Source organism: Hyperoodon ampullatus, assembly GCF_949752795.1.
Source record: "Hyperoodon ampullatus genome assembly, chromosome: 10".
In the NCBI taxonomy this organism is placed as follows: Eukaryota; Metazoa; Chordata; class Mammalia; order Artiodactyla; family Ziphiidae; genus Hyperoodon; species Hyperoodon ampullatus.
In genome coordinates this window covers 32,495,149-32,517,302 of record NC_136923.1, presented here as the reverse complement: position 1 = coordinate 32,517,302, position 22,154 = coordinate 32,495,149, and the positions used below count along the sequence as shown (strand labels likewise).

Below are 22,154 nucleotides of genomic sequence, written 5' to 3'. Positions count from 1 at the left end.
TAGTAGCAAAAGTAGAAACAACCCAACTATCCAGAACAGTAAAATTAAAGTAATAAATTATTCTATGGCTATATAATATGAATACCAGACATCAATGAAAATAAATGAAAGTTAAGGAACAATGACATTACTAACATAATGTTGACAAGACACAAAAGAATAGAAATAGTATGATTCTATTTATATAAAGATCAAAATGAAACAAAAATTAGCTATATTGATTAGGAATGCATATTTAGATGGTAAAACTACAAAGAAGAGCAGGAAATGACTACTATAAAAGTCAGGATAGTGTTCACATACAGAAAAAGACAGGAGATTGTAATGGGCTTCTAGGGTGTTGACAAGCTTCTATTTCTTTCCCTGGATGATAATTACTGGATGTTTAATTTATAACATCTTAAACTGTACAATTTATGTTTTATGCAATTTTTGGTGTGTGTTGTATTTTACTTTTTTTTTTTTTTTTTTCCTTTCGGCCGTGCCGTGCGGCATGTGACATCTTAGTTCCCCGACCAGGGATCAAACCCATGCCCCCTGCGGTGGAAGCGTGGCATCTTAACCACTGGATCACCAGGGAAGTCCCTATATTTCACATTTTTAAACAAAAATTAGAGTACAATATAGGTGAATAGGTATATAACCTTGTGGTGGGGAAAGTATAAGCATATGCACTACTAAATGTAGAAACTATAAAAGAAAATCTTTTTTTAAACCTTTGTTAAGGATGCACACATGGTGGAACTAAAAAAAAATAAAAAAGATTACTGTAGAAACCAAGTTGACACCTCTAGGAGGTAAAGGAAGGGAAGTAGTTATGGTCAGATAGTCATACACAGAGGGTTTCTAGGGTCCTGGCAATATCCTATTTCTTGACCTTGGTGGTGGCAACATAGGTGTTCACTTTATAACTTTAACTATATGTTTTATACACTTCCAATATGTTTATCACATTTCACAATGAAAAAAATATTTTAAAATATGTAAATTTAAAAATTCTTACCTTGATCCGTGAAACCAACTCATGAATTCTTACAGTCCGGGCTTTTTCTACATAAGATATGAGCTCCATCATCTCTTCTGTTGTCTCAGGGACTTTTAATGCATGCTCTTTAATTGCTTCAAATTCACTGCAAATACTGACATAATACCCTGCTTTATTATAGTTAGAGTAATTAATGTTATATCACACTAAAGAAATTTTATTATGATTACTATAAAATAAGAACTGTGATCCTAAAAACTTGGTTAATTCACTAATGTATCTTAAAATATTTAAGCATAACTTATCTGACATAACTCAGGATACATCATACATCTATAAAATCTATAAAATTAAGGTAACATTTTCTGTGTGACATAGAGCATGCTTTGGATCAAGCAGCCCTACGTCTAAATCCTGCCTCAGTTGCTACTAGCTTTGAGAACTTATGTAAATCTCATAGGTTTAGCTTCCATATTTGTAAAATGAAGTTATTAACATTCATCTTGCAGGAGTGTTGTAATACAATAATGAATAATGAATGTAAAAGAGCCTAGCACATAGTACACTCTCAATTACTGGTAACTATAACTATAATTTTTAGTATAATCATCAGCTTAATTATTATTATTAGTGTCCCTTGTGAAATGCGGTAAGTAAAAAGATCAAACCTCTGTATACATTTAAAAATCTATGATTCTTTCAGAATATATATGTATGTAAGTATGAACCTAGATACCCTATAGCCATTATTCAACTAAATGTATATTTCATAGAATTTTTTTCCTTGTGCTTTGCAGTATCAGTACTGTCATGCCATTATTAGAAATATCAGAAAAAACCCTTGCAAAAACAAAGTACAAAAGAGGTAAGTGATTTAAAAATAAATTTTAGTTCATGCAGGTATTTCATTTATATTATGTGAGTAATTATACTTATTCATTCATCTAATAAATAATTGAGTACCTACAATGTGCTAAGCAAAGTTCTAAGCACTGGAGATATAACAGCAAGTAGATAAGTCCCTATCATCATAAAGCTTACATTCAAGTTGATGAGAGAGACAAGAGCACATAAATATGTAATACAATGTTTGGTAGTAAAAAGTGCTATGAAGAAAAAAAAAAGCAAAGTAAAGGGATAAAGAATGATGGAGTATAGAGAAGGGGCCAGTATTTTTATATAAAGTGGCCAGGAAATACCTCTCTAGAGAGGTGATATTCCAGATGAGAGAAGGAAAAAATGAGTCATTCAAATATCAGGAAAAAAGCTTCCAAGGAAGAAAAAATAGCAAGGATTAAAGCCTGAGGTAGCAATAAGGTTCGCATAGTTTAGGAATGGCAAGCAGGGCAGTGTGAATACAAAGGAGAGGACATAACATGAAATTGTAGAGATGAGCAGGAATCATATAATGTAGGGCTTGACAGTTAATTCTTGATAATCAAAATTTTAGGAGGATGCATTAATGTCGATAATGCAAAAAAGACAGATGATTCTACTGTGGGTGCTTTCTTCTTACTAGAGCAGAATCTGAGTCCCTTGGGGAGTGACATTACAGCAAAAGAAAAGGAGGTCAGAATTCCCTGGCGGTCCAGTAGTTTGGACTCCGTGCTTCGACTGCAGGGGCATGGGTTCGATCCCTGGTCAGGTAACTAAGATCCCACATGCCGCGTGACATGGCCAAAAACAAAAAAAAAAAAAAAAAAAGAAAGAAAAAGAAAGAAAGAAAGAAAAGAAAAGAAAAGGAGGCAAACAAGATTACTGAGAGCAAGGTGGCCCAAGCAGATACTAAACCAAACTATGAAGTAAGAAAATTGTTCTTTAATAATTATTAATTTATTTAATAAATTGTGCTTAACATAGTGGCACATATTTCCTCCTTTTGATGTTACCTATCTCAAGTATGGAACTTAAACAGGAAAGAATCAAAGAATGAATGAGGCAGAGGAAAATGGACTTTTCAGCTGCTCATGTGTCATGGGTTTATAATAAGATAGTTATTTTGCTGAAAGAATTTTCCAGAAAAGTGACAGATATTACAAAAATAAATACCAAAAAAGTCATGTCAAACACAAAAATTTTTTAAATTAACTATGGTATTGTCACTGCTCTTACTCAACGGGATTGTTAGAAATGAAGAGTCTAGTACTTTACCATCTTTGACATCTTTTTGTAGTATAATTTTGTACAAAGTAGAGCTGACCAATACTTAACTTTCTGAGAGTCATATATTTTTTATTCATTTAAAAATATTTATTGATGTGACAGCTCCCTTTATTGGGTGCCTATTCTATGCCAAGCATGGTGCTAGATACTTTACAAATGTTATTTGTGATCCTAACATTAGTCCTGCAAGGAAGGTATTATTTTTCATAGTTGGCACCGCAGGAAACTGAGGCTCAGGGAAATTAAGTAACTTGCCTAGAGTCACGGAACTAGTTCATGGCAGAGACAGGATTCAAATCCAGGTCTCTCTGATTCCAAGGCACATAATTCTCTTACATTGCTTCTGGGAAAATAAACATAATGGCTAACATTTCTTGAGTACTATGTTCCAGGCACTGTGCTAGGTGATTTATATAAATATTAGTTTTAATCCTTATAGAAGTTGCAAACTAAAAGTCCTCTGGAGCCAGACATGTAACAAATAAGTTAAATTATTTGGAGGATCAGTTGCTTGAGCACTGGATGAACAAACCAGAGGCCATTCTCCCTGTCAAAGGGAAACTTTCTTCTCAACTGCATTTACCACTATAGGCCTAATGTGGCATGGTCTTCCCACTTTTTCAAGAAAAGTAAGAGATCTGGAGAGAGAGTATGTGTGTGTGTGTGTGCGCGCGTGTGTGTGTGAAAACTCCTAATTTTGAAGTTTTGATAGCAAATTCAAAATTTGTTTAAACAAAATAAAAAACAATGTGAGACAAATAAAACACATTTGCATGGCACATTCAGCTAGTAGGCCACTAGTTCATGAATCCAATCTATAGCCATCCTGCCAACTAGGTATTACTGTCTCCATTTTACAATGCAAAAAATAAACTAGGTGACACAATAAGTCAATATTGTGGTCAGGAATGATCCCAGATCTTCCCAGTATCACTGAAAGTCTATGGTTTTTTCATTACCATGCAACCTGTATCCAAAAGCTGATGTATGTCAATTTCTTTTTTTCCAAAAATCCTGGGTTGCCTCAAAACTAGTCTCAAACAGTATCAAACGAAAAGAAACCAAACTAACAAGACTATAAAGAAACCCTCTTAGGAGGTAGCTATGGAGAAAAACTTGTAAGTACTTATATTTTAATCTTTTATTTTTAAACAAGAATTGTTACTAGCAAACTATTTCTTTTAGCCCTGTAATTCTGAGTTTGGCAACTAATTCTACTTACCTTTCATTTTCTTTCCTATGTTTTGAAGCTATGTCATTTAGTAATATGTTTGCGAAGGCTTTTGCTTTGTTTGTTAGGCCTGTCTTCAAATCTTCACAATCCAAACGGACCATAGGAAAATGAGCCCACTGAGGCAAAAGCATTATTTCTGAAGCAAGGCTGAAAAATTTTCCTACAAACTTAAAAAAAAGGATTTAAAACAAAAATGCTTAGAATTTTCAAATTCAGCTGTGATTGTATAGTACAGTATTACAGTGAAATTCTTAATTATATGATATAAATGTAAATACATTTCTTTTTGCTAAGTGACTAAAATTTTTTCCATTATCGCACAAATATTTTTTCAGCTGTCCTTTCATTAAGGAATTGACAAATCTACCAGCAAATATCCAATATGATGACATTTATAGCATCAATATCTAGACATGTCACAAGGTGAAATTTCCCTCTGTAACTATCAAAAAAATTATCATCAAAGCCAACTCATCTCTTGGTTTAAAAACAAATCTGTATCATGTGACAATTTGTGTAGCTGACTAATATCAATACTTGCTTGTGCCACTACTGATGCCTCACTGAAAATTCTAATTCAATCTTCAAGAAAATAAACATAAGAAATTTTTTGGTTTGGGTCAAAATAATCCAGGAGAGAAACATTGTGCCCTACTGTTACCAACATTCCAAGATATTGGAATTTATACAAATTCCTAATACCCAGACATTGGGATAATTTTTTTAAATGGAGCAAAGTAGTATGGAATAAAACCTGGCAAGTTATGTTGTGATAAGTTTTATGGAAAGTGAAACATATCTACCAACTTTGGGTAACTTTGACTTAATTTCACAACCCATTTTTTTTTTTTTTTTTTTTTTTTTTGCGGTATGCGGGCTTCTCACTGTTGTGGCCTCTGCCGCCGTGGAGCACAGGCTCCGGACGTGCAGGTTCGGCAGCCATGGCCCACGGGCCCAGCTGCTCCGCGGCACGTGGGATCCTCCCGGACCGGGGCACAAACCCGTGTCCCCTGCATCGGCAGGCGGACCCTCAACCACTGCACCACCATGGAAGCCCCCACAATCCATTTTTTTTTATTCTTTTTTTAAAAAATTTTTTGGCCATGTTGTATGGCATGTGGGATCTTAGTTCCCTGACCAGGGATTGAACCCACACACCCTGCACTGGAAGCAGGAGTCTTAACCACTGGACCATCAGGCAAGTCCCTCACAATCCATCTTTAATGTTGCCTCTACCTTCCTCCTCACCTCATCTCCACCCTCCACAAAAAGTCCTCATATTCCTTTTATTCTTTCTTAAGGATACTTAAGGATATTTTTCTAGTCTCCAGTATTTAGTGGATTGGGCTTAAAATTTTCAATGTTTAAAGGAAATGAGGATATTAATTAGTTACTTTAAAGACTATACTCAGTAGTCTTGGGTCTTGGTTAAAAATATACCAAATAGGGCTTCCCTGGTGGCATGATGGTTGAGAGTCCACCTGCCGATGCAGGGGACACGGGTTCGTGCCCTGGTCCGGGAGGATCCCACATGCCGCGGAGCGGCTGGGCCCGTGGGTCATGGCCGCTGGGCCTGCGCGTCCAGAGCCTGTGCTCCACAGCGGGAGAGGCCACAACAGTGAGAGGCCTGCGTACCGCAAAAAAAAAAAAAAAAAAAAAAAAATATATATATATATATATATATATATATATATATATATATATATATATATATACATACCAAATAGGGGCTTCCCTGGTGGCGCAGCGGTAGAGTCCACCTGCCGATGCAGGGGACATGGGTTCTTGCCCTGGTCCGGAAGGATCCCACATGTCGTGGAGGGGCTGGGCCCGTGAGCCATGGCCGCTGAGCCTGCACATCCGGAGCCTGTGCTCCGCAATGGGAGAGGCCACAACAGTGAGAGGCCCACACACCGCAAAAAAAAAAAAAAAAAAAAAAAATAGAGAGTTGATAGAGCTGATGGCACCTGAGAAGGGAGAAAAGATGTTTTCTCATTCTCAAAGGCCATCATCCAGTTTTTCAGGGATGTAATTAACAGATATGGAAAATAAAATGGGCTGGATCAAAGAAAATATGGCAACTGGAAACAACACAAATGTCCATGTACAGTAGAATTGATAGCATATTCATATATTGGACTACTATGCTATAATAAACTAGGACTATATGCAAAATATGGATGAATTTCATAATGATGAAAGAAGAAAAACACAAAAAATACATGTAATATGATATCTTTCATATAAACTTACCATGGGCAAAACTAAACTATATTATTTAAGAATGCATACATAGGTGGTAACTATAAAGAAAAGCAAGAAATGTCAGGATAATAGTTCCCAATAAAGAAGGGGGAAGATTATGGTTGGAAAGAGGCACATGGGTGGCTTCTGGAATACTGCAAAATTCTAACTCTTAATCTAGGTAGTTATTAAGTTATAATTACCTATAAACCTGTACATATATGCTTTACATGATTTTTGTATTATATTACACTTTTTAATGGAATATTTTAAATGTATAAAAGTAGGTAAAATGTACCCATTTTCCAGCTTCAACCATTATGAACTCATGGCCAATCTTGTTTTCTCTATACCTCTAACCACTCCCCTTGTTTTATTTTTACAAAAATCCCAAGCATCATATCATTTCCTCTACATATATGTGTAGTTCATAATTTTTTATTTCTCCCAAATAGGCATACTATTCACAACTATAGTATGTCATAATTGACAAAAAGTCCAGGGGTAGATCACTAAACCTAAAAGTAAATTTTTATATAGTTACGTAAACCATCCAGAAATTATAAAATTCTAGAAAATTTCACAGCAAAATACTAGGCCTAAGAAGAGAATCACTGTGAAACCCAATGAAACATGCTCCCAGCCTAGAGATTTAGGGTTTCCAGATGCTAAAAGTTATGGCCAGGGTCAAAAAATTTAGCTGTTAGCTCATAGAATATTTATTTTGCCTATTCTCTGAAAAGCATTGTATTGAGATATATGGTAAAATACAAATGAAAGAGAATATACCATCACTGATTTTTTGGAAGTAATAATGCATTTACGAATCCATTATGTATTTTTATAAACGCACAAAAACCAAATAAGGTATAAAGTATGCAAATTAGAAAAAACATACATTCATCTCATAGATACAAAAAAAGCATTTAATGAGATTGGTTCAAGATGGCAGAGTACAAGGACATGCTCTCACTCCCTCTTGCAAGAACACCAGAATCACAACTAACTGCTGAACAATCATCGATAGGAAGACACTGGAACTCACCAAAAAAGATACCCCACATCCAAAGACAAAGGAGAAGCCACAGTGAGAAGGTAGGAGGGGTGCAATCACAATAAAATCAAATCCCATAACCACTGGGTGGATGACTCGCAAACTGGAGAACAATTATACCACAGAAGTCCACCCACTGGAATGAAGGTTCTGAGCCCCACGTCAGGCTTCCCAACCTGGGGGTCTGCCAATGGGAGGAGGAATTCCTAGAGAATCAGACTTTGAAGGCTAGCGGGATTTGATTGCAGGACTTTGACAGGACTGGGGGAAACAGAGACTCCATTCTTGGAGTGAACACACAAAGTAGTGTGTGCATCAGGACCCCGAGGAAGGATCAGTGACCCCACAAGAGACTGAACAAGACCTACCTGCTAGTGTTGGAGGGTCTCCTGCAGAGGCAGGGGGTGGCTGTGTCTCACCGTGAGGACAAGGACACCGGCAGCAAAAGTTCTGGGAAGCACTCCTTGGCATGAGCCCTCCCAGAGTCTGCCATTAGCCCCACCAAAGAGCCTGGGTAGGCTCCAATGTTGGGTCGCCTCAGGCCAAACAACTAACAGGGAGGGAAGCCAGCCCCACTCATCAGCAGGCAAGCAGATTAAAGTTTTACTGAGCTCTGTCCACCAGACCAACAGCCAGCTCTACCCACCACCAGTCCCTCCCATCAGGAAACTTGCACAAGCCTCTTAGATAGCTTCATCCACCAGAGGGCAGACAGCAGAAGCAAGAAGAACTACAATCCTGCAGCCTGTGGAACAGAAGCCACATTCACAGATAGACAAGATGAAAAGGCAGAAGGGCTATGTACCAGATGAAGGAACAAGATAAAACCCCAGAAAAACAACTAAATGAAGTGGAGATAGGCAACCTTCCAGAAAAAGAATTCAGAATAATGATACTGAAGATGATCCAGGACCTCAGAAAAAGAATGGAGGCAAAGATCAAGAAGATGCAAGAAATGTTTAACAAAGATCTAGAAGAATTAACAAGCAAACAGAGATGAACAATACAATAACTGAAATGAAAACTACACTAGAAGGAATCAATAGCAGAATAACTGAGGCAGAACGGATAAGTGACCTGGAAGACAGAATGGTGGAATTCACTGCTGCAGAACAGAATAAAGAAAAAATAATGAAAAGAAATGAAGACAGCCTAAGAGACCTCTGGGACAACATTAAACACAACAACATTCGCATTATAGGGGTCCCATAAGGAGAAGACAGAGAGAAAGGACCAGAGAAAATATTTGAAGAGATTATAGTCGAAAAATTCCCTAACATGGGAAAGGAAATAGCCACCCAAGTCCAGGAAGGGCAGAGAGTCCCACACAGGATAAATCCAAAGAGAAACATGCCAAGACATATAGTAATCAAATTGGCAAAAATTAAAGACAAAGAAAAACCATTGAAAGCAGCAAGGGAAAAATGAGAAATAACATACAAGGGAACTCCCATAAGGTTAATGGCTGATTTCTCAGCAGAAATTCTACAGGCCAGAAGGGAGTGGCAGGAAATATTTAAAGTGATAAAAGGGAAGAAGCTACAACCAAGATTACTCTACCCAGCAAGGATCTCATTCAGATTCAACAGAGAAATCAAAAGCTTTACAGACAAGCAAAAGCTAAGAGAATTCAGCACCACCAAAACAGCTCTACAACAAATGCTAAAGGAACTTCTCTAAGTGGGAAACACAAGAGAAGGAAAGGACCTACAAAAACAAACCCAAAAAATTAAGAAAATGGTAATAGGAACATACATATCGATAATTACCTTAAACGTGAATGGATTAAATGCTCCAACCAAAAGACACAGGCTTGCTGAATGGATACAAAACAAGATCCATATATATGCTGTCTACAAGAGACCCACTTCAGACCTAGGAACACACACAGACTGAAAATGAGGGGATGGAGAAAGATATTCCATGCAAATGGAAATCAAAAGAAAGCTTGAGTAGCAATACTCATATCAGATAAAATAGACTTTAAAATAAAGAATGTTACAAGAGAGAAGGAAGGACATGACATAATGATCAAGGGATCAATCCAAGAAGAATATATAACAATTATAAATATATATGCACCCAATATAGGAGCACCTCAATACATAAGGCAACTGCTAAGAACTATAAAAGAGGAAATCGACAGTAAGACAGTAATAGTGGGGGACTTTAACACCTCACTTACACCAATGGACAGATAATCCAGACAGAAAATTAATAAGGAAACACAAGCTTTTAAATGACACAATAGACCAAATAGATTTAGTTTATATTTATAGGACATTCTATCCAAAAACAGAAGATTACACTTTCTTCTCAAGTGTGCACAGACCATTCTCCAGGATAGATCACACCTTGGGTCACAAATCAAGCCTCAGTAAATTTAAGAAAATTGAAATCATACCAAGCCATCTTTTCTGACCACAAAGCTATGAGATTAGAAATCAACTACAGGGGGAAAAAAACGTAAAAAACACAAACACATGGAGGCTAAATAATACATTATTAAATAACCAAGAGATCACAGAAGAAATCAAAGAGGAAATCAAAAATACCTAGAGACAAGGACAATGAAAACATGATGATACAAAACCTATGGGATAAAGCAAAAGCAGTTCTAAGAGGGAAGTCCACAAGGATGTCCACTCTCACTGCTATTATTCACCATAGTTTTGGAAGTCCTAGCCATGGCAATCAGAGAAGAAAAAGAAATAAAAGGAATACAAATTGGAAAAGAAGAGGTAAAACTGTCACTGTTTGCAGATGACATGATACTATACATACAGAATCCTAAAGATGCCACCAGAAAACTACTAGAGCTAATCAATGATTTTCATAAAGTTGCAGGATACAAATTAATGCACAGAAATCTCTTGCATTCCTATACACTAATGATGAAAAATCTGAAAGAGAAATTAAGGAAACACTCCCTTTTACCACTGCAACAAAAAGAATAAAACAGATAGGAATAAACCTACCTAGGGAGACAAAAGACCTGTATGCAGAAAACTATAAGACACTGATGAAAGAAATTAAAGATGATACCAACAGATGGAGAGATATACCATATTCTTGGATTGGAAGAATCAATATTGTGAAAACGGCTCTACTACCCAAAGCAATCTACAGATTCAATGCAAGCCCTATCAAATTACCAATGGCATTTTTTACAGAACTAGAACAAAAAATCTTAAAATTTGTATGGAGACACAAAAGACCCCGAATAGCCAAAGCAGTCTTGAGGGAAGAAAACCGAGCTGGAGGAATCAGACTCCCTGACTTCAGACTATACTACAAAGCTACAGTAATCAAGACAATATGGTACTGGAACAAAAACAGAAATATAGATCAATGGAACAGGATAGAAAGCTGAGAGATAAACCTACGCACCTATGGTCAACTAATCTATGACAAAGGAGGCAAGGATATACCATGGAGAAATGACAGTCGCTTCAATGAGTGCTGCTGGGAAAACTGGACAGCTACATGTAAAAGAATGAAATTAGAACACTCCGTATCACCATATACAAAAATAAACTCAAAATGGATTCAAGACCTAAATGTAAGATTGGACACTATAAAACTCTTAGAGGAAAACATAGGAAGAACACCCTTTGACATAAATCACAGCAAGGTCTTTTTTGATCCACCTCCTAGATTAATGGAAATAAAAACAAAAAAACCACATGGGACCTAACAAAACTTAAAAGCTTTTGCACAGCAAAGGAAACCATAAACAAGACGAAAAGACAACCCTCAGAATGGGAGAAAATATTTGCCAACGAATCAACAGACAAAGTATTAATCCCCAAAATATATAAACAGCTCATGCAGCTCAATATTAATAAAACCAATAATCCAATCAAAAAATGGGCAGAAGACCTAAATAGACATTTCTCCAAAGAAGACATACAGATGGCCAAGAGGCACATGACGAGCTGCTCAACATCATTAATTATTAGAGAAATGCAAATCAAAACTACATTGAGGTATCACCTCACACCAGTAAGAATGGGCATCATCAGAAAATCTACAAACAACAAATGCTGGAGAGGGTGTTGAGAAAAGGGAACCCTCTTGCACTGTTGGTGGGAATCTAAACTGATACAGCCACTACGGAGAAGAGTATGGAGGTTCCTTACAAAACTAAAAATAGAATTACCATATGACCCAGCAACCCCACTAGTGGGCATATACCCTGAGAAAACCATAATTCAAAAAGACACATGCATCTCACTGTTCATTGCAGCACTATTTACAATAGCCAGGTCATGGAAGCAACCTAAATGCCCATCGACAGATGAATGGATAAAGAAGATGTGGTACATATATACAATGGAATATTATTTAGCCATAAAAAGGAATGAAATTGGGTCATTTGTAGATATGTGGATGGACCTAGAGACTGTCATACAGAGTGAAGTAAGTCAGAAAGAGAAAAACAAGTATCACATATTAACGCATGTATGTGGAACCCAGAAAAATGGTACAGATGAACTGGTTTGCAGGGCAGAAACTGAGACATAGAAGTAGAGAACAAACGTATGAACACCAAGGGGAGAAAGTGGCGTGGGGTGGTAGTGGTGGTATGATGAATTCGGAGACCAAGATTGACATGTGCACACTGATGTGTATAAAATGGATGACTAATAACAAAACCCTCTGTATAAAAAAATAAAATTAAATTAAAAAAAAAAGCATTTAACAAAATCTATCACTCTTTTGTGGTAATAGCACTTAACAAACCAGGAATAGTAGCCAGTGTCCTCAGCTTGATAAAGAGTATCTAGGAAAAATCTACAACTAATATTATATTTAATGGTTTAAAAAATAATGTTTTCCCTCTAAGATCAAGAACAAAAAGGGTTATCTACTCTCACTACTTCTACTCAACATTATACCAGGGGTACTAGCAGGGTAATTAAGTAGAAAAAAAAATGAGGCATCTATATTAAAAAGGAAGAAATAAGACAATCTCTACTTGCAAATGACATATTATATATAGAAAACCCTGAACAATATACACACATACACATAAAACTATGAAGATTAATAAAGTTCAACAAGTTTGCAGGATATAAGACCAATATATAAAAATCAATTGTATTTCTAGACATTTGCAATCAACAATACAAAAATGAAATTAAGGAAACAATTCCATGTATAACATCTTCAAAAATAGAATACTTAGCAATTATATTTTATGAAACAAGTACAAGACTTATAGAACACAAAAATGTTGGGGGAAAATGGAAAAGCACAATATGATGGACTGAAATGATATAGACCAGCCTCCCTGTAACCTATTAGAAATATGCTCTATTATGTTCAAGAATGTAAAATAAAATGTGAACATAATAAAGCAAAAATAATATTTACAAAATAATTGGGAAAATACAATATCTGAAACGAAAATGTTACTTGAGTAACAGCAGTTTAACACCAGAGAAGAAAGGATAAATGTATTTAATATTTTATTTATTTATTTTGATTTATTATTTTTGGCTGCGTTGGGTCTTCATTGTTGTGCACGGGCTTTCTCTAGTTGTGGCGAGCAGGGGCTACTTTTCATTGCAGTGAGCGGGCTTCTCATTGTAGTGGCTTCTCTTGTTGTGGAGCACGGGCTCTAGGCATGCAGGCTTCAGTAGTTGTGGCTCGCAGGCTCTAGAGCGCAGGCTCAGTAGTTATGGCACACGGACTGAGTTGCTCCACGGCATGTGGGATCTTCCTGGGCCAGGGCTTGAACCCGTGTCCCCTGCATTGGCAGGCGGATTCTTAACCACTGCGCCACCAGGGAAGCCCTTAGTGTACTTAAAATGATGGAAAAGAACTATCCAAAATGAAGCATAGAGAGAAGAAACTGAAAACTATGAACAGAACTTCAGTAACCTCTGGAATAATATCAAACAGTCTAATATACATGAAATTGGAATTCCAGAATTGGGGGAAGGAAGCAAACAAAAAAAATTGAAGTAATAATGTCTGAATATTTTCCAAGTTTGATAAGAGCTAAACAGACCTAAGAATCTCAACAGTATTTCTTCTCAAACAAAAGAAATAAAAAAGAAACAATATAAAAGCACTTCACAGTCAAATAGCTGAGAAGCAACAAAAAAGAGAAAATCTTAAAAGAAGCCAGATTTTTAAAATTACAGAAAGAAACCCAGAAAACATTTCCAGCATGACAACATGAGGAGCTCTGTGGACCTGCTCCCCAGTGAAACTGGTGAAAATTATTTTAAAAACAAGCATTTAATTTAAAGCCTCTGAAAATGGTCATAAGAGTATACAGAAAATGAAGAAACATCTATTCATGAAAATCTATGAATATTTGGTAAGAAAAGGGAGAATCTGTGGTATTTGAACCTGGATTGCTCCCTCCCTCCGTGTTCCCAGCTCAGCAAGGTTGAAACTCCACTCCAGATAAGTGCACTCAAGAACACAGGGCTATCTTTCCACACAGGTTCCAGCTGGAGGGCTTAAATAGCTGTTGATAAAGCTATGTTCTTGGTGAGTACAGTTAGAAGGTGGGGACTCCCTTGTTCCACCCAGATACCACTCATGGAAGGGAGGGTCTACCTTGGTCATGGTACCACTGAGAATACTGAGACATCAATCACACTTTCCCTGGCTGGTAAGGTGGTTGTTCCATATCAGAAGAAAGACAGGAAAACCTCAGGTTACGGCTCTCCACTCCACTGAGGGTTCAACCCCTTCAGCGGGATTGTCACTGAGAGAAGCATGTCACTCACTATACCCATTCCCAGCTCCAGGGCCTTGGCTCAGAGATTTTGCCTGGAAGTGAGGGGGAAGCAGGTCATAAAATAGAAACCTCCTAATCTTTTCCCAAAGGAATTGACTTCATTTGCAATAGAGCATGGAAAAGTTCAAGCCTAAGTGTGCCCTCAAAAACATTGGAGGTTGTGGTAGGGAACAACTGTGAGGAAGATTCAGGGATTTGGTGAAGATTTGGGCTAAATCACAGACCGGCTAGTTTGAGGGAGAGAGCCAGGGAAGGAGCCAGGGTAGAAGCCCTCCTAGGGTAGAATAACTATCACTCACTCACCCTGGGAACTGCTCGTTCAAGGGAGTCTGAATTTGATTAATCAGTAGAGCAATTTATACTTCCATGGCATTGTTGAAAACAATACAACAATTAGCCAACAAAAAGTGAAAACTAACAGCTATGTGTGGCCAGAGAAAGAGAGAAGAAAGCCATTTGAAAGCATGGCCTCCCAGGATGACTTTGGGCACGCCAAAAACTGTGGCTCCTGGAGGAGCAACATCAAAGGCTTAACACTTCAGAGGGTGGGGTAGAGAAACAGCCTTCACTAAAATAATCTACCCAGACACTAAACAAATAAACAAGCAAATAAAAATAACAAACTGGAAGGGGGAACAGGGCCTAGAGTTGCTACAATATATTATCTAAAATGTTCAGATTCCAACAGAAAATTATGAGACATACAAAGAAACAAGAAAGTAGGACCCATACACTGGTTTTAAAAAACGCAGGCAACAGAAACTGCCTGTCAGCACAGCCAAAAACAATCGAATTTAACAGAAAAAAACTTGAAAGTTGCCATTACAAGTACATTCAAAGAATTAAAGGAAATCATGCTTAAAGAAGTAAAGGAAGGTACAATGACCATGGCTCATCACATAGATGAAAGGTTTAGAAATTATTAAAAAAAAAAAGAACTAAATGGAAATTTTGGAGTTGAAAAGTACAATAACTGAAATGGAAAATTCTCTAGAGAGGCTCAACAGTAGATTTGAACTGACAGAAGAAAGAATTAGCAAACTTGAAGGTAGATTGATAGAATTTATGCAATCCAAAAAACAAATGGAAAAAAAATGAAGAAAAAACCAGAGCCTCTGTTAAATATGGGACATGATTAAGTGGACCAATGCATGTGTAACGAGAGTATCAGAAGGAAGCACAAGAGAGAGAGAAAGAAGCACAAAAAATATTCAAGACCACAGTAGCTGAAAGATTCCCAAACTAATTGAAAAACACCAATCTACACATACAGTAGTTCAAAGCACTTTAAGATAAATGCAAAGAGATTCAGAAACAGACACATGATAGTAAAAATACAGAAAGCCAACGACAAGGAGAAAATCTTGAATCAGCAAGAGTTAAAAACTGTCAACCAAGAATTCTAAATCCAGAAAAGCTATCTTTCAAAAATCAAGATAAAATAAAGATATTTCCAGATATACAAAAACTGATAGAATTTTTAAGCAGACCTGTCCTATAAGAAATACTAATGGGACTTCCTCAAGTTGAAAGCAAGTAACCCCAGATGGTGATTCAAATCCATAAGGAAAAACAAAGAGTACCAGTAAAACAAATTACATAAGTATAAAAGATAGTATAAGTACATATTTTTCTCCCTCTTTCTCTTAACCAATATTAAAAAGAGTTGTATAAACAAAATGTATAATACACATCATATATATCTATATTGTATATAATGTATAAAATAACATGTACAATAATGTATTGTTGGGCATCTAACATAGAAATGTAAATATATTTTAAACATAAACGTAAGAGTACAAAGAAGAAAGGTGGAGGCAAAGCTGTACTGGGCTAAGGAAATGACTACAGATGGTAAAGTAATAATTATAACAATGTATTGTTGGGTTTGTAACATTAATGTATGTAATATGTATAACAATAATACCACAAAAAGGGGGAAAGTGTATAGAACTATATAGGAATAATGTTTCTATATCTCACTGGAATTAAGCTAGCATAAATCTGAAGCTATTTAAGTTAGGTTTCTCTCATAACCCCTAGAATAAACACTAAAAAAAACTTATTTAAAAATTGAAAAAAAACATTAAAGAAATGTAATTGCTTCATTAGAAAATATTCATTTAATGTAAAAGAAAGCAGTAAAAGAGGAAGAATAGAAGAACAAAAAAGACATGAGACATATAGAAAACAAAAAGTAAAATAGCAGACAGAAATAAAACTATATTAATAATGCTAAAAGTGAATAAATGACCGGGACTTCCCTGGCAGCAGTCCAGTGGTTAGGACTCCACACTTCCACTGCAGGGCGCAAGGCTTCGATCCCTGGTTGGGTAACTAAGATTCTGCATGCCGTGCAGTGCAGCCAAAAAAAAAAAAGAAATTCAATTCAACCCTAATCAAAATCCCAGCTGGCTTCTTTATAGAAATTGATTTTGAAATGTACATGGAAATACAGAAAACATAGAGTATTCAAAATAATTTTGAAAAAGAAGAAAAAAGTAGAGAACTTATAATTAATACCTAATTTTAAAACTTACTGTAAAACTACAGAAATCAAGATTATGGTATTGGCATAAGAATAGATCTATAAATCAATGGAAAAGAATATAAAATCCAGAAATAGACCCACAAACATAGAGTCAATTGAATTTCAATAAAGATGTCAAGATAGTTTAATGGGGAAAAGACGGTATTTACTTTTTTTCTTTTTTTTGTTTTTGGCTGTGTTGGGTCTTCGTTGCTGCACACAGTCTTTCTCTAGTTGTGGCGAGCAGAGGCTACTCTTCATTGAGGTACGTGGGCTTCTCAGTGCGGTGGCTTCTCTTTTGTGGAGCACAGGCTCTAGGCGCGTGGACTTCAGTAGTTGTGGCACACGGGCTCAGTAGTTGTGGCATGTGGGCGCTAGAGAGCACAGGCTTCAGTAGTTGCAGCGTGTGGGCTCAGAAGTTGTGGCTCATGGGCTCCAGGTGCGTGGGCTTCAGTAGTTGTGGCACATGGGCTTAGATGCTCCTAAGCATGTGGGATCCTCCCGGAGCAGGGATCAAACCCATGTCCCCTGCATTGGCAGGCGGATTCTTAACCACTGCACAACCAGGGAAGTCCCAATGATGGTATTTTCAATCAATGATGTTGGTACAGCTTGATACTCACATGGAAAAAATTGAACCATGACTCATATTCCACACCATATGTTAAAATTATGTATGATGGGTAACGGACCTAAATGTAAAAGCTGAAGCTATAAAACATCTAGAAGAAAATATAGGCACAAATCTTTGTGACCATGGAGTAGGCAAACAAAAAGATAGATAGGACCTTAAAAAGAATGAACCTTAAAAGAAAAAATTGATAGACTGGAATTCAATAGAATTTAAAATGCCTGCTCCTTGAAAGACGTGGTTACAAAAAATGAAAAGTCAAGGCACATACTGGGAGAAAATATTGCAAAATATTTTGCAGATAAAAGACTTTTAGCCAAAATATATAAAGACAGCTTAAAACTCAATAATAAGAATTTTATAATAATATAGCCCAATAAAATAAATCCATTATAATTAAACAATAAGAATAAAAAACACAACTTAAAATATAAAAATTACTAGAACAGACGCTTTATTTTTAAGAAGATACATGGGTGGAAAGTAATACATTAGAAGATGTTCAGCATCATTAGTCATCAGTGAAATACAAATTAAAACCACAATGAAACAACCAATGGGTCACTGAAGAAATCAAAGAGGAAATAAAAAAAAAACCTCGAGACAAATGAAAATAGAAACACAATGATCCAAAATATATAGGGAAAACAAACTTATGGTTACCAAAGGGGAAAGGGGGTTGGGGGATAAATTGGGAGTTTGAGATAAACTACTATATATAAATTAGATAAACAAGGTCCTACTGTAGAGCACAGGGAACTATATTCAATATCCTGCAATAAACAATAATGGAAAAGAATATGAAAAAGAATATTTATATTTATATATATGTATAACTGAATCACTTTGCTGTACATCAGAAACTAACACAACATTGTAAATCAACTACACTTCAATAAAAAATATATATATATATATATATGAGATACAGCAAAAGCAGTTCTAAGAGATAAATTATAGTGATACAAGCCTACCTCAGGAAACAAGGAAATCCTCAAATAAGCAATTTAACCTTACAGCTAAAGGAACTACAAAATGAAAAACAAAATATAAAATTAGTAAAAGGAAAGAAATAAATATCAGCGTGGAAATAGAGATTTAAAATTAATAGAAAAGATCAGTGAAAACAAGAGTTGGTTCTTTGAAAAGATAAACAAAATTGATAAACCTTTAGCCAAACTCATTAAGAAAAAAAGAGAGAGGGCCCAAATAAATAAAATCAGAAATGAAAGAGAAGTTACAACTGACTCATAGAAATACAAAGGATCACATGGCATTGTTACCAACAATTATAAGACAATAAAATGGACAACCTAGAAGAAATGGACAAATTCTGAGAAATGTACAATCTGCCAAGACTGAATAGGGTAAATATAAAATATGAACAGACCAATTACCAGTGAAGTAACTGAATCAATAATTTTAAAACTCCCAACAAAGTCCAGGACCAGACAGATTTGTAGGTAAATTCTACAAAACACTTAAGAGTTAACACCTATCCTCAAACTATTCCAAAAAATTGCAGAGGAAGGAATGCTTCCAAATTCATTACATGAGGCCAGCATCACCCTGATACCAAAACCAGAAAAAGACAACAGAAAAAAAGAAAATTACAGGCAAATATCACTGATGAACATAGATGCAAAAATCCCCAACAAAATATTATCAAACTGAATTCAACAATACATTAAAAGGCTCATATACCATGATCAAGTGGGATTTATCCCACAGATGCAAGGATGATTTAATAACTGCAAATCAATCAATGTGATACACCATATTAACGGAATGAAGAATAAAAACCATCTGATCGTCTCAATAGGTGCAGAAAAAGCTTTTGGCACAATGCAAATTCCATTTATGATAGCAACTGTCAAAAAAATGTGTATAGAGGAAACATACTTCAACATAATAAAGGCTATATTACACAGCCAATGTCATACTCAATGGTGAAAAGCTGAAAGCATTTCCTGTAAGATCAGGAACAAGACAAGGATGCCCACTCTCACCACTTTTGTTCAACATAGTATAGGAAGTCCTAGCCACAGCAAACAGACAATAAAAAGAAATAAAGGGCATCCAAATTGGAAAGGAAGAAGTAAAACTGTCACTGTTTGCAGATGACATGATAACCCATATAGAAAATCCTAAAGACACCACCAAACTAGTGTAAGAAGTAATAAATAAATTCAGGGAAGTTGTAGGATGCAAAATTAATATACAGAAATCTGTTCTGTTTCTACATGTTAATAATGAACTATCAGAAGGAGACGTTAAGAAAACAGTCCATTTACAATTGCATCAAAAAGAATAAAATACCTAGTAATAAATCTAGCCAAGGATGTAAAAGACCTGTACTCTGAAAACTATAAGACATTGATGAAAGACATTGAATCAACACAAACAAATGGAAAGATATACCAGGCTCATGAAGTAAAAGAATTAATACTGTTAAAATGACCATACTTCCCAAGGCAATCTACATATTCAGTGCAAGCCTACCAAAGCATCAATGGCATTTTTCATAGAACTAGAACAATTAATTCTAAAATTTGTATGGAAACACAAAATACCCCATATATTGTATCCCTAATTACCTACTCTTCAGCCATTTGGGGTTTATTTGACGTTCTCTGAACACCTCTAAATACTTTTGGCCTTTTCTTATGTTACATTTCCTCTCTTCTCCACCTATAAACATCTACTTCAAAGTCCAGCCCGCTTTTCACTTTTTCTAGACACCACCAATTTCAAAAGCAAAAGTAATCATTCCTTCTTGTGAGCTTCCACAACACTTTGTCCCTATCTCCATTCTAGTACTAATCTCAGTATATTACAGTTGTTATTTCGATGTCTGGCTTCCATGCCAAATATAAGCTCTTGAGGATAATGCTTTTGTATTATTTATTTTTGCATCACCAAAATCTTGCTATGTCTCTGGATGTGATGAAAGATATTTTTGTTGAATCAATGAATGAGTTAAATGAATGACTAGGAAAATTATTAGATGAACATATAAGTTTACTAAAATGACGTTTTGAATAAGAAATTCTGTTAACTTAGACTGAAGCATTTATTTTTAGAATAAAAAGATCTTAATTTTAAAAAGAAATTCAAAGACATTAATGAAAAACAGAATTAACACTTACCTCTGTGTATTCATCAAAAGTATGATCTTCTGCCTGAAAAGTCTCTATCAGCTTAACTGCAGTCCCATCAAGGAGCCAATTGTATTTTTCAACTGAAAATTAATAATCTAACTTAAATCTCAGTAACACCCTCATAAAAAGGTAAAGTGCTTTTTTATATAGTCATAGAATGGAGTAGCCTATTCAATTAAATATTATTAATAGACTATTAACATACACTAATAGGAACAGACAGAATAACATAAAATAGACTTAATAAGCAAACCAGGTTAAAGGAAGACTTTTAAAATAAAGATAATAGGGTATGTAAAATAACTTAGAGGTACAGATAAGCCAGTCAATAAAAGGTTTTGGTTAATAGAATGTCAAATAACAACTATCTATCCTGAGCCCATAACACACTTGAGGAGGCTACTGAGCTGCAGACTCTTCAAAACTATTCTTAGAAATTACCTTGCTTTTGCCCTTGATTTAACTTTCTCCTTATGCCAACAACTCTTCTCTCTACATTTTGGCTTTATGACCCTGCTCCAGTTAACATTCACCCTTTGGACTGAACAACAGAATTCAAGTTTCTTGGGTTTGATCCATGACTCTGCCAAAAGCCATGCCTATGCTCACTTCTGGCTCTCTGCTCTTTCATGACAGATCCAGACAAGCAAATAACTGACCAAATTCTAGTAAAAATAAAATGGCATTCCTTTATGGCAAAAAAGAGATATAATATTATGTGTCATATATACCATATGTCTCATAATGTTTTCTTGCACCTTCTAAGTTATGATGTACTGCCACCTTCAGTGTATCAAGAGCCCATTGTAATACATGTTCAGGAAGTTCTGTGTCAAGGTTCACAGTTGTTGAAGTTCCTGATAGCCAAGAGGGTACTGTTTGGACATTCTAACATAAATAAAAATGACAATTCATGAAATAAATATCTGTTCAATTGATCTATATGTAGATCTTATACTATACTTTTAAAAATTCATTTCAGATTTCAGCGGTCCAAGAAAAGATAACTTGATGCAAAATAATGATTTAAAATTGTCGTAGTCTAATATAAAACCTTAGTTGGGTTAGTTTTCTATCATTCAACAAATATTTATTGAGGAACTATAATGTTGAAGTGATTATACTAGAAAGCTCTAGAAAGAACAAACATGACTTGGATCTTGTCCTTAAGAAGTTCACAACTCAGTAGGGAACATGAGACATGCACAAAAATATCAATTCATAACTGCAATAAAACTTATAAGAAGAAAAAAGTCATCTCAAGCCAGGAAACTTTCTCAAATAGAAAGCACTTTTAACTTAAAATAACCTGGAGGATGGAAAGAAAACAACGAGTTATAACATTTTATGTACATATACACTTTATAGAGCTTCAAGTCAATTTAA

General features: G+C 35.6%; 1 protein-coding gene across 1 annotated transcript in view; it reads right to left on the bottom strand.

The window, feature by feature from the left end:
• DNAH12 (dynein axonemal heavy chain 12) overlaps positions 1-22,154 on the bottom strand; it is a gene marked incomplete at its 3' end in the record, with an annotated part of 226,000 nt that overhangs the window by 161,894 nt on the left and 41,952 nt on the right. The window contains exons 10-13 of the mRNA XM_079713687.1: positions 21,500-21,656; positions 20,757-20,848; positions 4,371-4,549; positions 1,004-1,139 (exon numbers count right to left, since the gene is read on the bottom strand). Coding sequence (XP_079569813.1) covers positions 1,004-1,139; positions 4,371-4,549; positions 20,757-20,848; positions 21,500-21,656 — 564 coding nt within the window. The remainder of the gene's footprint in view (positions 1-1,003; positions 1,140-4,370; positions 4,550-20,756; positions 20,849-21,499; positions 21,657-22,154) is intronic.